This window comes from Monodon monoceros, unplaced genomic scaffold, assembly GCF_005190385.1.
Source record: "Monodon monoceros isolate NGI ecotype Baffin Bay Population unplaced genomic scaffold, NGI_Narwhal_1 Super_Scaffold_18, whole genome shotgun sequence".
In the NCBI taxonomy this organism is placed as follows: Eukaryota; Metazoa; Chordata; class Mammalia; order Artiodactyla; family Monodontidae; genus Monodon; species Monodon monoceros.
The window spans coordinates 171,434,340-171,451,065 of record NW_021703774.1 but is presented as its reverse complement, the minus strand read 5'-3'; the positions used below and the strand labels follow the sequence as shown (position 1 = coordinate 171,451,065).

The following is a 16,726-nucleotide window of genomic DNA, read 5'->3' as shown; positions in this document are numbered from 1 at the left end:
CGGAACTCCTTTTTAGAATATAGGACTGCTGCTTCCAGACTTCCCTTCTGCTTACGGATTATTCCTTCCAGAGAAAGCAAAATGTGAAACTGGCTGCCAGGTTTGTGGCCCAGACGTTTTTGAGTCTTGTATAAATGCACATTCACAGGGATTATAAATCCTTGTGCCCAAGAGATGTAGGAGATGGCATGAGCCTGTTAAGTCTCTGAATTTGTTTGAATTCTGATTTTTAATGTTTCAGTTTGACTCATTTGCCTTTTGTTGCATCAACAACTTCTCAGCATGGCGTTGAAGGCCCCTAGGAAAGTAAACCCAGCCAGCTCTTCCCTCCACTGTCCCCCAGCCACACTATATTTCAGCCACCCAGAGCCATGTCCTGCTCCGCAGACGTGCCTCCAAGTCATTGATCACTCATGTTTCTTCTGCCCCCCCCTTCTGTGCCTCACTTCCTTGCCTTTCATAATCCTACTCCACCTACAAGTCTCAACTCAGATGACGTTTGCCCAGCTCCACTGTCCGCAGTTAGAATCGATGATGATTTGAGCACACAAGGCAGTCTGGGTTGTGTATGTAGCTAGCTCTGTGTGTCTTGCTTTCCTGATGGGCTGCGAGGGCCAGGAGAGCATAAAGACCACCTCTAGTCACGTTTGTACTTGGGCAGAGCCTCACGTGATGCCTGGCGTATAGCTCATGCTTAGTAATGGTTGTAAACTAAACTGTTGGTACCAGATTCTTAGGACTAGTCCGAAGCTATCAGAAGTTATATCGAGGTTAATCAAGTCTTGATTGTCTGCATTTGGAGGAAAAAAGAAGGAATAGACATAATTAAAAAATCATGTTTTTCTTAGTTTTTGTTTATCAAGTTTCCTAATGGTGAGGATTGGATCAAAATACCTCTGCTTTTCCTCAGCCTGCCCAACTGGAAAGCGAGCAGCCCCCAAGGAGACATCCAGCTAGAAGTAAAATTTGGCTGAAATTGATCTGTTTATGGACTTGAAAAGTTGATTGTTGGGCAGTCATTTGGGTTTAAAGATTTAATCATTCTTTCTAGTAACTGTAATTCAGAGGACTGGGTTTTTTTTGTTGTTTTAATGAGTATAAAGTGCTCTGCTATGTGTACTTGTCTTTATCTGTCCAGCATCCTTGTGATGCAGAGAGAAAGCATGGCTGTCCTCACTTTTTAGATGGACATACCAGTGTGCCAAGAAAATGAGTGATTGGCTCAAGGTTGTAAAATCCCTTCCAACCAAGGATCCTTCAGATAATATGTACAACACCTCCAGGAGCCAGTTAGGCCATTCTAAGACCAAGAACCAGTGGCCTCATCCAAGGAGGACCCATTAAGCCCTGGGATATATGAAAGCAGTAGTCTAGAGTGAGATCCTTCCTTCAGGATGAAAAAAAAACCCTTAAAAGATAACAAGAACCAGAAGCAATTGAATCTCCTTGGTTTAAAAACTGGGAGGCATGCTCCGTTCTCCCTGTAGGCCCTGCTTGACCCAGGTTTAGTAATGTTCTGTCTCTGTCATGAGCTTTGTTCAAAAGTTTGGGAAAGGCATATTGCCTCACTGGAGCAAATGGACCCAGGATGCAAAAGAAATGTTGTGAATTGTTAGTACATTCTCACCCAAGGAATTTCCTTTACCAATTTGTCTCACTGGAGCTGAAGCGTCTAGAGAGTCCTCATACCCCCACTGTCAAAGGGTAAACACCCTGTGAGTGTCCCTGGCACAAATCCTGGAAATGCTTTTTCCCTGCAACGCCTGTGTCCTCTCCAGCCTTTGCCAACTTCTGGCCACTTTTGAGGCTCTTTAAGGTCACTGTTGTCAACTTTCAAAATGTTTGGAATGTCCTTTTGACTTAGGTTGGTCTTTTGAACTGGCTGCATTGAGGGTCCCTGCTGGCTTTGGCAGCTTTGGGGGTGCCCTTCATCAAGGCTTCACCCTTTACTCTGATCTGCCTACACCTGTTTCAGCAAAGTGTGCAGTAGCTTTACCCCATTTCAGACATTTGGTGGTGTTTGTCAGTGACAGAGTATTCTTTGAAAACTGAGGATTTATATTTAGTCATCTCTCCACCTTATGTTTTATGGGATCCCCACTTTCCCCAAGGGCCCTGTTTGCTAGTCTGTCGATTAATCCTGCGTCTACACCCTCTCCTGATTGCGCATATGCTATTCATGCTCTAGAATTAAAAAGTAGTCACTGTTAACCTCTTCGCTTTTCTTTGATTCTTTTTTTTTTTTTTTTTTTTTTTTGCGGTACGCGGGCCGCTCACTGTTGTGGCCTCTCCCGTTGCGGAGCACAGGCTCCGGACGCGCAGGCTCAGCGGCCATGGCTCGCGGGCCCAGCCGCTCCGCGGCATGTGGGATCTTCCTGGACTGGGGCACGAACCCGTGTCCCCTGCATCAGCAGGCAGACTCTCAACCACTGTGCCACCAGGGAGCCCCTCTTTGATTCTTTTAAAAGTGAAACGCGCTTTACTTCTGACCAATATGTAATGTATATTCTCTGACTCTAAACTCAGTGGGCAAGTCTGCTGCCTCCCCATCTTGAGTTGGCCTGCCTGTGGCCTATCGAGAGATTGACATTATGCCCCTAAGTTTACCTTGCCAGGTGCATGGAATTGAGGGCTTTGTCTTTAAATACTTTTGCTTTTGTCCTTGGCCATCTTACAATAGCCCTTGTCTTTTCTGCTAGGTATCATTGGTGGACTGACCAGTGTTATAACCTCAACGGTGGAAGGTGTGAAAACAGAAGGGGGTGTCAGCGGTTTCATATCTGGCCTTGGGAAGGGGCTTGTTGGCACTGTAACCAAGCCAGTGGCAGGCGCCCTGGACTTTGCATCAGAAACAGCCCAGGCGGTGAGAGACACAGCCACACTTAGTGGCCCCAGGTCAGTGGTTGTCGGAGGAGTGGCTTGTGCAGTTTCCAGCCCGGGTCTGCTGCCTCTCCTGAGCCATACTGATATGTTGAATCCTATACTTTTTCTGCCTTAATGATGTGATTTTTTAAAATTTGAATACATGTAACTAAAATTTCTGACCTGCCTAATATAGAGGCATGAAAATGAGGCACAAAGGTCTGGCATGAATTTTTCCAGATCTATATTTATATCTGTATCTATCTGTCTATATCTATATCTGCATGTACTGGATATGTGTGTGTGTGTGTGTGTGTGTGTGTGTGTGTGTGTGATGTTGTTTTTCATTAGAGGAGTCAGAAATACGATTGGATCCTTACACACGTCCCCTGTTCACCAAACTAACTAGACCCCCACATGCCCATTAAGAATACTCTCAGGCCATAGGCTGTGTCTTGCTCCGAGGCCCCATGGGGTGGTTTGAGAATCCCTGCAATCACCTGCAATCCCTGCAATCACCACATGGGTCTGTCCCTTCTTAGCTCTCCTTCCACTTGAAAGTGCCAGCCAGTTCCCCAACCTCATAAAGAAACTCCCCAAGGAAGTTGGCAGTTCTTCTGTGGGATGCTGTCTTGCCTTGATACCAGCTGAGACAGGAAATCAGTGACAGCCCATATGGCTCCACATCTCATAGAATCCAACAACTTTAACTTCGCTCTTTGTGTTAGTGGCCTATTTTAGCCTCCCTTTTTCAGAGTGACTAATTGGGGATCTTATCAACAAAGGGTATAATGAATGTTACGGTTCCCAGCCAAGCTGGACTCCACTTAAGCCCAGGAGGATTTCGCTGCTGCCTGGTTAATGGATATTACCTGAGTGAATCAGTGTCCCCTTTTAGAACACCTAGGGCCTGGGCCACGTCCACACCCTATTGTTCCCTCAAATAGGATTTGAAGTGAAACCGTCCCCAGTTAAAATGAATCCATTTTCTGTCACAAGGAAACCTTACTGATGACACATTACTGCACTAGGGGAAATACTTAAGATTGTAGACTGGGACCACGTAATATGTTCTGCCAGAAAGTCTTCCATCTGGAAGCAGCTGCTTTTTTAAAAAAGGATCTGTAGGGTTTACTTTAGTTAATTTTACATTCTCTTCTCAGACACAGAGCTGAAATAATCCTTGAGTATATTTTGAAGCATTTATGGAGTTGGGAAGAGGGGCAGGAGGGAGCCTTCAAAAGTGTTTCCAGTTAGTTTTTCCATGTCTGCTCAAAGCCCAAGAAGTCTGCCACAGGTATTTTGTTAGGACAGTAAGACCTAATGAAGCACGAGTAAAGCGGAAGGCCCCTAAGAATTCCAGAAGATCCATCCTCATCCTTAAAATCCGAGAGTGGTCAAGGGACTGAGTGAGTTGTTTCCAAAAGGGTCTGAGATGTATGTGTTAAATTGAGAAATATTATATTTTGTGCTGTAAACGCGAATGATGTTGACCAGAAAGAAATCACTTGCATTTTATACACTGTCAGTTTGGAAATCTTGATAAAGTTTTGCATATTTTTTAGGGCACAAAATGGTTGCTGCAGAAAGGTGGTGGTGTCATTTTTACCAGTTGTCTGGCTTTGCTGTAGAAGGTTCTGTTTAGTGTCAGTCAGTGTATATCTGTCATTCATTTTTCAGTTAGTAAATATTGATTGAAAATTGCCTAAGAACTCAGGGTTGGGAATATAGCAGAAAGCAAGGCTGTCCCTAGTCTCAAAGGAGTTACAGTCAAGCGGGGCAGCAAACATAAAACAAATAATCATAATTTGCTAAAATTGCGATAAATGACACAGGAGATTTACAGAGTGCTGTGAGACTGTATAATTAGAGAAGGCGAGGAGTAGAAGGTTTGCTAACGTGGGGTCAGTGGGGTCAAGGGAAGTGACTTTCCTAGGGAAGTGATATTTGAGATGAAGCCTGAAGTAGAAGTATGACTTGGCCAGGTGAAGAGAAGAAAGAATCACCTTCTCGGTAAAGGGGTGCAGGGAAGCTATGCAGCTTGTCTCAAAGCGACCAGCAGTTGGGCAGTCTAATTCAAGTGCCCAGAACGGCTGTCTTCTAGTCACTCACTCCTCCTAGAAACAAAAGCTCTAGTGATGAGTGAGGGGCAGCCAGCTAGCCGTGGGCCTACAGACACGGAAGCTCAAAGTGGGGGGCATTAAGCTGCTGCCTCTCCTCTCTGTCCCTGGAGGATCCAGTAGTGGGAGAGCCAAGGCTGCAGTTACCACGTGCTAGACCTGTGAACTGAGGGCCTCAGAGAAGCTTGGCCCTTTACCCTTCATTGCACTGAAAAGGCACTACAGATTCTTCGGAAACTCTTTAACCAATTTCCCTTAGTCCATTCGTCTAGATCCAAAAGTAGGGTTATTAACAAGGAGCCAAGCACTAGAGAGAAAAGAGCACTTGACCCCGAAAACAATAGCACTCGGCCCCAACCCCCTTACCTATGAGCTTTGGGCCCTTGGTCAAGCCTCCTAGCCTCTTGAAGCCTCAGTTTCTTCCTCTATGAACTGGGATAAATATACCTGTTTGTTTATTCTCTCTCTCAGAGGTTTGAAGCCCAACCAGAGTTATTTTAATGTGGATGCTATAAAGAACTATAAAATGCTGGGTGATATTACTTTTGAAGTCACATTAAAGGAGCAGAGAGATTTTTGCAGGTGGAGAAATGTTGCAGTGCCTTAAGGGTTTGTTCTGATGACACTGTGATCTCTTAGGAACGTACTAGCTCTACCAAGGGATAAATCACCCTGATTTCTTGGAAGTGAGTTATAACTGTCTGCAACCATCCCTGTTGATTGAACAGGATCCAGGGGTGTTACTCAGGGTTTTTCCCCACTGTTTAGACAACAGGGACTAACTAATGATTTGAAGGGATTAGAAGTGAGATTCTGACCGAGGGCTGACCTGAGCCCAGGGACTGAGCCAGCAGTAGAACCCAGGAGTCCAAGGGCTCTGCCTCTGAGTCCGCTCTTGGAATGAGACTTTCTTTCTGCTTCCTTTGTAATATTTCACCCAAGTGAGGGCTTAGATCTTAGCATCTATGTTTCAACTGACCCAGATTTTAAGCAGATGATAGCAAAGCAAGCCGTAAAGCTGTGGAAGGCTATTCCTTCCGGTAATCCATCTGAAAAGTGGCCTTACAGGAAATACTGCCTCCTTTCTGCGTTTATTTGAACATGATTTTATTTGTAGGGAACCCCCCCACACTTGAGTTCTTTTAGATTAAAATAGTTCCAAGTTCCTCTCCTTGTTGGAGTGTTCAGGCATTCCAAGAAGACAGCCACCTACCTTTTCCCTGAAATTTCCATGCAATCTAACAGTTCTTGGGAAGGCAGGTGGGGGTGGGGGAGAGGAGAGGGTGGAGGACAGCAGAGCCTTTGGCCTCAACATGAATGCTGTGGACCCGTATCCCCTGCTGCATTTGTTAACCGTACAAGTATGTGTGGTTTGGAACTGAAGGAAGAAGCCTTTTCCAAGGCAACGTTCTGCTGGCTCAGGTTGCATCTTCTCGTCTCTGTGTGTTGAGCCACATTTGTCTGTTCCCAAGTAAAGTTTATGAAAATGGCACCGATGCAGCCACACTTGTGGTGCCATTGAAGTCATGTAGACAAGCCCACCACCCTTCAGGAGACCGGGCCAAAGCAGGGCACCCGCTGGGCTGCACGTCTAGTTCTCTGCGTGTGTGGTGGTATTTGCTGGTAGCGTTTAAAAAGATACTTGGGTAGAAAGCCTCAGAGACCCAGGAGCAGCAAAAACACCATGGAAAAGAAAGAAGGGTCTGACCCTGAGCTATTTATTTGCTTGTTTATTTCTCTGAGTACCATATGTCGTACGCTTGGGGTCGCATGACGTTTCAAGAAAGTAGCAGGTGAAGATTTATGAAGCGGGGCCCCTGGGGTTTCCTCCAAAATATGTCTTCACCTTTTTCGTCAAGACCCAGAACAGGGGGGAGAAGAGGGAGCTGGCAGAACTTGAAATATTTAAACTAATTTAGCAAAGCTCAGGAGTGTTGGGGCTTATCTCATTATTTAAGTTAGATAAGGAGGAAGGGGGAATCTGAAGGATAACGATAGATCATTGTTTAAGAACATAGCATCAGGACTCTGATAATGTTCTGGAATCCCGGGACCCTTGTATTGTGCACGTAGATGTAAATTCCAGTTGCTCTGAGAGCTTTTGAGTAACCATTTGGTTGGTTTCACAGAAAAGATTTACGGTGGGCATATTTGACTTCTTCAGTGCAAATACTCCCAAGACACCATCCAAAATCTGTTAGAGACTTTCCACTAATGGCCTCTTTGATGTGAAATTGAAATGGATTTTTTCCAGGAAAAACCCTTTTTGTTAGTGTTTGCATCTTACCCGTGACTCTTCAGGATAAAAGGTCATCAGAGCCTGAATGCTCTCAGGCTGGACAGGTGAAAAGAAAATCAGCAAAGGGCATTTAGGGAAGGCTTCTCCTGCTCTTCCATTCTAGTCTGGCAACACTGCTCTGAGAGCAGCTGTTTGCCCTTCTTGGTATCATACATAACACATCAAGCAGAATTGGCTTGAATTAAACCTTTAGGGAACTTCCAAAGGTAAAAATCGAATAAAAATTTAACTGTTTGTTAGGATATATACCAGAGCTCTCAGTTTTTTCCACCAGTGTTTCCTTCTGAGGCAGAGCACGGTGGACCGATGCCCCATGGATCTGGAGGCAGAGCCAGTCCAACATTTCCTGGAAAGTTTCTGTTTCATCTTAAAACTGTAAATGAACTTTACAGTTTACCCCATGTTTGTTTTAATAGGGTAATGTTTTTAATTGCTACCCAGTAAAATTAGCCATTCAGAAAGATACACCGTGTCATCCTGTAGCTACTGCCTCCTGCTCATTTAAGAAGTACAAGATACCCGTTCCAGATGATTCTGTAGACCCTCATGGCATCGATAGAAAGCCGAGGTTATTGGTCTGGGTGAAAAGCAAGAGCCTAGTACAGGTTTGACCCTGAGGCTCTGTTTCTCATCTTCGGGCATATCTGTCTGCTGGCTTGGTAACCATCTGCTGGGGCCATGTTGACATGTCAGTTTTATCATGGGAAGGAACTCGATTTCAGTGAAACTCAGAAAGTACTGTTGCGTCCGGCTGAAGGGAAGGGACTGTTCATATCTCTCCCGTTATCCAAAAGTGGCCCCGTGGCTCTAGGGACAGCCCCTTTGTCTGTCTTCTTCTCACCCTTGGGTGCGAGGTGAGAGCCCTGTGTTCTCGCTTCCGGATCTTGCCACACCAGCCCTTTCCCAAGAATGCTTGAAGGTAGATGGATCCTTCTCTCACTCCTCTTGAGCAAACCCAGAAGAAGAAACAACATTCAGAGCTGTGCTAATGACATAAGATGTCTCACTCGGGTCTGAAATTAAGCTGATGAAGTTACAGGATAAGACATTTTTAAGAAACATCTTAACAGTCCTTCATGCCTTATAAGTTAACATTTCTCTCACAGGAACACAAGCAGAGAAATCTTATTTTCTAAGACAGACTTCTTCCCTCTTGCTGAACTCTAAATACTGTATTCCCCTTTCACTCAAAGGCTCCAGACGATGCCATTCTCATTATAACTTATGGAACGCTCAAATCTGTTGATGGGAAAAAAAAAAGTGTGTGTGTTCCTGCACACACATATTTGAGAAAAGCCTTTCCATTTCTGAAATCCCATGACTCATTTTTATGCAAGATTATCTGTTAGGGAAAAAAACCACTTTTTTGGTCATGGTACATTATTATCGTTTCTAGAAAGGAGAGCATCTATTTTTTGCCATTTTTGGCTTGCAGAGATGACTGACTTCATGGAAACGGCACTATCCTGCTTCCAAAAGTAAAAATAAATTGAATTCAGGCATGTACATCTTTGATGTACAGTCCTGCTATCTCAACTAGCAGGTCTTTGCTCAAAGAAAATAGAATGGAAAGTGTGATTGCTTTCTGATTTGGATTTCTTCCATTTAAAAATTAAATAGTCGGTCTAGCCCTTGTACATGTAGTCCCTTCCTTGTTCAGTGACTTGATTTTTAAAACTCTGGAATGACACCCAATCTTACATACATAAGATATGCATTTGAGATTTTTGCTTTGAACTTCAAGAGAAACAGAAGTGTTATTTCTTCCTGAGAAAAATTTATATTCCCTGTATTAGAGAAGCATGAAAAGCCATTTAACTGTTGGTGGAATTCCTCTGGAAAGGCATTAGGTTTACTTATTTTTAGATTTTGATGGCAGTCCTATGTCTTTCATGGTTTTCCCTTACAGAATCATCCCTCTTTGCCCAGGATGAAATTGGAATCTCCCTTAAAGAAAGGATTCAGGTTTGAGTTCATATCCCCTGCTCCCAGAGAGCTTTAGCCAGTAAGAGAATTCTGAGATAGATAGAGGACATATGGGCTAGCAGAGAATTGAAGACTGTAGTATTGTTTTACACGTGAAGGCTTGTAATCTTTGGTGGAAGAAGAGGTAGGTTTGGGTGTTATTAACCCTGAGTTTCCTTGCCCCTATACCTTTATCTAGCACTCTTTTGCCAGACTGCCTCTCAGAGACAGACCTTTGCTAAGATTCTCACTAATTTGTCAAATGCGGGGGTGGGGGTGGGGGAATGAGATTGAACTAGTAAAACAGTTTAATCACAGTATACCCTAAAAGAAAGTTTTATTATATTGGGCTTATGTAACTCAAATCAGGTTAACAGTGTTACTTTACTAACCTATATCCTTAGTGGATTTACTTTAATACGTAGAGGAAACTGATTTCCAGTTAGCACAAAATTTATACATATGGGACCTTTTACGACAAAGGTTCTCAAAATATGGTCTAAGGACCCCTGGGGAACCCCCAAACCTTCCAGGGATCTATAAGGTCAAACCTATCTTTCTGTATTTATACATTCATTCATATGTCGATATGTAGATGGATAAACAACTATTTTTATCCTAATATTCTCTAATGAATGTACGGCAGAGTTTTCCAGGAGCTACATACACAATGTGTGATATTACAACAGGTTGACTGTAGAAGCAGATAAGAGAATGCAGCTGTTTTCGATTAAGTAAGACTTAAAGAGATTTGCAGAAATGTAAAACACTGCCATTCTTTGCACCCTTCTGTGACTCCGTGAATATGCCACCAGTTAATATACCACCGGTTAATATACCTCTCTGCCTGGTTAATTTCCTTGACAAGTTATTCTATTTGAAAATATGGTGATGATCCATCGTCCTGCTGATAAACAGCACATATCGGCAGTGGTGGATTAATATGGATCAAACTGTAGGAGCCGCTGTAATGGGATGCTGCACTTTGGCTTCCTGCCAACGATTGTCAGCCCCCCTGGTTTGCTCCTGACTTTTACTGGGTTTCTTGAAGTAACAGTTGGAAAGATTTTATCACATATCAGAAAGACCTCTCACAATAATTTACCTAATTTAGTCCTTCACCTTAACCTACTATCCCAATAAATTTTAACTTCAGCAGCATGGTAAGTGCACAGCAGATGACTTCAAAGTGCAAGGTCCATCTTGTCAAAAGGCCACTCGGTTGTGTTAGCAGTGCCCTGAGCTTGTTCAGGAAATCGAGAAGGCATATCTCTGTCAGACTTTACTTGGCAAAACCTCAGTTTTCTACCCTAGCAAAGTTGGTGAGCAGGATAAACCTACAATATTTGGATAAGCTCCTTTGAACTCCTTGTGGAAAGCAGTTTTTATGAGGCAGTTTTTCTGTGTTAACACCAGAGACAGCTCCTAGTAGATTTTCCCCAAACATACTTCAAACAGATAATGGCAGGGGTGACCCAAGCTGTATCATAAAACCCAGGGACTGCTGAAAACTTCAAAGGAGAGTCAGAGCAGAACTTCACCTCTCATTATGAGGAGGATGGGCCACAGGAATCCTGGCTCACCCTGGTGGCTTGGGACTGGTTGAATCCAGTGTAACCTCACTGAATACTTCCAGGATGAATGGAGGACAGGGCTCTTCGTTCCCCTAGACTTTACCGAGCTACTCCAGCAGCACGGTTAGGGTAGCGAGACTGGCACCTGCCCACCTGCCGGGGCATCAGGAGGCCAGATTACCATGTGTGAGTGCCTTCATATCCCTAGTGAAAAGATGCGAACCTCAGAGAGTTTTTTTGTTTTTGTTTGAACTAATAGGGGCCCCATTAATTCAGTTAATGAGCTTGTGATATTCAGACCTGATTGCTTAGTGAGCTCTCTGGTTTCACGTGTAGGCAAATTGACAGTAGAAATTCATCAAGTGGTGAAGCATTGACCTCCGACTGTATTCCAGGCATATAATAGGTATTAAGTACCAAGAATAGTTAAATCCTGGAGTACAGACTGCTGTGAGGAATCTTCCAGATTCTTGAGAAATCATCAAGCTGTTTGTGGGTTAATATTCTTGAATTATTCTTACACGTCCATTGAAGCAAGTTGCCTATGGCTTTCTTGAAGTACCCCTTTATTGGTGATTTGACTTGCTGTTTGTTCTTAAAAACACCAAAACTGCATTTGTATGTCAGTGGTGTATATGGGGTGGTGTGTGTTGGTGTCTACTTGGTAGTTACAGGCACTTTTTCCACATCATTAGGTCTGTCACAGCCCTTTCAAAACAAATCATTATCGTTTTACTGATTGTTTACAGTTGGATAATTATCTCTTGATTCTTCAGTTATTCTTTCCACCTTATACATATTTACTGAATATTCTTTAGTGCCTACAGTTAATAAGAACAGTGCTTTTTAAAAAATCTTATCATGTTGACCTTAATGATCTCATTATCTTTTTGTCTTTTCAAATTGAAGTTTATTTTCTGAGTCTCTGCATGCCCGCACTTTCAGAAGTCCAAGACTCCTCCGTGTGTGAACTCAAAAGCCAGCAGTCAACTGCCCCACCCCACCTCTTCCCCGCTCCCCTGCAGGCAGCCACCCCCAGCACTTCTGGCTGTTCCTTCAATTGGAGGCATTTTCCTCCGTGTTTCTAAAAGAAAAAAAGTGACCGTAGTGCCGTTTCTTGATGTCATTTGACTTCCTACTGCTGTCCACACATGTCCCCCGCCCCCTTACGCCCCACTTTTCAGTATACTGTAGTTATACCATCATTTTCGGGTAAGTCAGTAATTCCATTTTTACATTATTACGGCTGTGTAAGTAATATTCCCAATGAAGCCATGTAGGTTACTAGGATTATGTTTCCCTTTTGGTTTAACTTTGTAGTTTGTTTCTTCCCCCTGGAGTCAGTAACCACTTTTATTATTGTTTGCTTAGTTTTATATACGCACATTCCCAATTTATCCTCAAACTCTTGTCTGGGTTCAGCTTTTTTTACTCTGAGGTTAGTAACTCCTTTTTAAAAGATTTTTTGTATCTTCCTATTACTAATACATCTATACACTCTCCTGTATATGCTTTAAAATGTATTTAGTAATTAATTTATCAGTTACGTTTTTTTCCTTAGGATGCCTTGCCCTAGCTGCCCCCTGCTCCTATCCGGACGGCCCGCTCTCTAGCTCCTCTGTAGAGCTAGCACCCTCGTTCTCTCCTGAGTTTCCTTCTCCTGTTTGTTTGTTTGTTTATTTATTTTTGGCTCTGTTGGGTCTTCATTGCCGCACGGGGGCTACTGTTCGTTGCGGTGCGTGGGCTTGTCATTGCGGTGGCTTCTCTTGTTGCGGGGCACGGGCTCTAGGCACGCGGGCTCAGTAGTTGTGGCACGCAGGCTCAGTAGTTGTGGCTCGTGGCTTGCAGGCTCAGTAGTTGTGGCTCGCGGGCCCTAGAGCGCAGGCTCAGTAGTTGTGGCGCCCGGGCTTAGTTGCTCTGCGGCGTGTGGGATCTTCCCGGACCAGGGCTCGAACCCGTGTCCCCTGCATTGGCAGGCGGATTCTTAACCACTGCACCACCAGGGAAGTCCTCTCCTATTTGTTTGTTTTGGTCTTCTTCTTTCACGAATAGAGACAGTTCTCAGATGTTTGGTGATTCTTGACTAGCTCTTCTCCTATTTTAAGATGAGGCACCGGTCAGCAGATTGAGGGGCTCCCTGTGTGCCTTGCCATGAAGGATCAGGTTGGGGGGACCTGTAGATGTTCGTCTTCTGCGGAGGAGGAGCAGGCTGGGCTGCAGGTGGGAGAGGGCCCTACAGGTCTCACCGCTTCTTATACAGACTTCCACCCACTCTTCCTGTTTTCACCACCTCACACACAGGCCTCCCTGTTCCTCCCCGATGCCCCAGGCCCTCAGAGCTCTTCGGTGCCTCCGTCTTTCTGAAATTTAGCAGTTAACCTACTAATTAGCTCACTGTTTTGTGGCTGCTACTCCCTCAGGCTTACATCTCAGCACCACTTGTCCATCTGCTCTTCAGCTTCTAAAACATTGTTGACACCTTCTCTTTATCCTTTTGGATCCGCGCCACCTGCATCCCTTTGCTTTCACTTTAGAGGGGTCTCTGGACTCTGTGTGTCATATTTAATCAGTAGTTCTATAATTTAGATTTTTCATTAATTCATTCATCTTTTCTCGATGTCGTTTCTCCTCCACATCCAACTAGTAGCTCAGAATTAGTGTGGTTTTACTGAAATCCATATACATTGTTTCTGCTAAAACATTCTTTGGAGTTTGGTGGTATTAATAAATAATAATGTTGCTAACAATTTTAAACCTTTACTATGAATGTTTACTATGTCCTGTGTACTTTACATGTATTATCTCATTTAATCACCATGACAGCTTTTGAACAGCATCTGCTTAGGCGGTCAGCGGCCTTTCTTTCCCAGGAAGATTTAGAACGCATCTGGAGAGAGGTCGTTGCTAGTCCCAAACCCGGCTTTACGTCTGGTATTGGTCTTTAATCTCTCATTCCGTGTGTTGTAAAGAAACAGGTTGTGGAAGGCTCTTGTCAGATCCCGGGAACATGAAAGAAATAGCACACCCCACAGTAGTGACATGGCTCTGTCCCCCACCCCTCGCTGAACCATAAAAGCTATTCAGAGGGGCCGGCAGCTGGTGAGCAACTGTACTTAGATCCTGGGTGCTGATGGGTGTTTTGTAGTTTCCAAGGGAAAGTTGCTGAAAGCTTTCTTATCTTGACACGCCAAGGGCAAGAGGTCTTTCTTCAAAGAGAAGCGCTTGTTTCAGAAAGAGACGTGGAAAGAACATAAAGTCACAGGTCTTCCCCAGTTCTGGAGAAGAAGTGGGAAAGAGCGCTGTGGTAGCCAGTGGGAAAAGAAACGCAGCATTTGCGAGGATCAGGAAGGGGCTCCCAGAGCACTGCTTGGTTCCCACGTCTGTAACATGAGGTCAGAGGGCAGCCCTGGGTGTGAGTCATCTCACTGCTGTTTCTTAGCTGTGGCCCAGAGCAAGTTTTTCCCCCTTAATATCTCCAAGGTGAGATTCCTTTGACTCATGTGGAATAGGAATAATAATGCCTACCTCAGTGGGTGGTTGTATGGAGTAGGTGACATAATGTATATAAAGCACTTAGCCTGACGTGTGGCGTGTAATTAGGGCTCCAGAAATGGCATCTGTGTCAGTATTCTCTCTGAATATGGGATGTTGAGCGTAAGTAAAACAGGGATTATATCTTTACCTCTTACTTATAGCCTGTCCCTGAAAACTTGCCAACCACTTGCTATAGTGCTAAGATGAGAAATTCACATGCCTTGCTGGGTTTTTGTCTTTCCCATTCTCTTTCTTCACACAGAATGGTTAAATTCAGGCCTACAAACCTGTGCTTGTTACATGGTTAGAATTCTGGGTGGAGGGACTCACCTGGGCTCTCAGACTTCGTGTATGAGAACCCCACTGGAAAAGTGTGCAGAGGCCACGAACTTGCTCTGAACCCACTTGTGAAGAGCAGGTGATCCCAAACTATTGTTAGTGTCTGCTGTAAATGATATGCCTCTGGGTTCGAGCAGAGTTCAGCCAAAAGCCCCACATGACATGGAAATCTGTCCTGGAGCCAGGTTTGTCGGGTAAAAGTTATGTAGCGAATGTCTCCAAACATTGGCATCTGTTGTCTGCCAAGGGTAGGACAGCCGAGAATGATAGAGTGCTTACGGAAATTCGGATGGGGCATGCGACCCTGTGACAGCTGACACTGTTTCAGGCCACTGTTGCTCACTCAGCTCTTCTGATAAACAGCTCTAAAAGCATTACGTGGTTTGGAAAGCATTCTTCAAAAACGGTTATATTTTCCAGACGCATGACAGTCCACTGTTTAGTATTGTTGAAGGGTTTTGAATTGTAGAATCAGATCCCCCTTCAGTGGGGCTTTTGGAACTGTGGAGGGCTTATCTGTCTGACTCCTACCAGGACGGTCTCACAACAGTGTTATCGTGTAGGTCGGGGTCCCCTATGTCTGTTCAAAAAAATAAAAGTGTTCTTGGGTTCAGAACTAGAGTTTAAAGGGAAAGACTCTTTTCTTTTATCTCTGGCTAGACGTGATGGGCTCTTTAAAACACTGCTTTCACCACGCACCCGTTTGTTCATGGTTTCTGCATAATGAAAATAGGAGATACCTTTGGATATTATAAGGAGCCTTTGAAAATGAGCTTTCTCTAGATTATAAATGCTCATTTCATAATTCATTTCAAAACTCATTTTCCCATTTGTCCTATTTCCAGAAATTTAGCTCCTTTAGGAAATTCTGAGTGTCACTGGGCAAGGAGGTGGCTCATGGGGGAATAGGCAGTGCCAAGGCTGGACAGCGCATTTGGGACTTAGACTTACGTCGACCATGTGCTAAATACAGAGTACTCTAGTGACAGATTTTTAAGACACTTTTACTGAAGTCTAATATACAACAGGGTTTTTTTGTTTTGTTTTGTTTTTTAAGTTTGGGGATAGGATTCATGAGATTTTAATTCTTATTCCCAAAATGCAATGGTGGAGCTGACAGAGTGGCCCGGAACATCATTCTGATTTATTGTGTTGAAGGGATAGCAGCTCACATTCTTTTAATAATGTCAGTGTAGGATCAGTTCCTCCTTGACTCGAGTCTCTGTGATCAAAATAACCCATCTGGATGTTCCCTTTGGGTACTGGAGAGCGTGGCCTCTTGGCAAGAGAACAGGATTGTGAAGTGTGAGAGCAGAACCCTGATTCCAGCCCTGACGCTACTTTGCTTTGTGGCCTCTTGCAAACAGCTTTTCATCCCCTCCTCAGGTCAGTCTTCCCATTTCAAAGGGAGTGAGGGTCAGCCTTGCCCTGGTCATGTCTGCGTGGCTGAGGGGTGACTCCCTGGAGGAACGGCACAGAGGCGGCTCCCTTAGGCTGGCCCTGCTACCAGGAGGAAGCTGGGCACTGGGACGAAGAAAGCCCAGGCAGGACATATGAGCGCTTGATATCGTTTTCTAAAAATAAAAAGGCAGTAGGTGAACGTGAGGCAGTGTGTACCTAAACCATCCCTGAGCAGCTCTGGGCCCAGCCTTAGCCCAGCGGGCTTAGCACCGTTCAGGTCGGTTACATCTCATCCCCTGCGGTGTGGACTCTGTGGCCAAGTCTGCGCTGTCACTGCTTCAGCCCTCCCTCTGACTTCCCCTCAGGGAAACTAAAGTGCCCCTAGAGTGACAGGCTAGGTCACACGGGGGAGTATGTGAGGATGGCCTACATAGAACCCTTATAAACGGACCACTTCCCACACGCTCAGTCATCACAGAGCTACTTGAATGTTCACAGTTTCTTTTAGCTGATGGCCAAGAAATCAGTGTTTAAAAAAAAATACACAAAAACCCTTGACAGAAGCCATTTTGCACCAAGAGTGGATGTGTATGGTGTGAAACAGCAAATCTCAAAACATATTTCCTTTTTAG

General features: G+C 44.4%; 1 protein-coding gene across 5 annotated transcripts in view; it reads left to right on the top strand.

The window, feature by feature from the left end:
- The window catches only part of VPS13D (vacuolar protein sorting 13 homolog D), a 246,829-nt gene that overhangs the window by 196,307 nt on the left and 33,796 nt on the right, over positions 1 to 16,726 (top strand). For all 5 annotated transcript variants that reach the window (XM_029230144.1, XM_029230148.1, XM_029230145.1 and 2 more), the window contains one exon: positions 2,700 to 2,895. In XM_029230144.1, the coding sequence (XP_029085977.1) occupies positions 2,700 to 2,895 (196 nt within the window). The remainder of the gene's footprint in view (positions 1 to 2,699; positions 2,896 to 16,726) is intronic.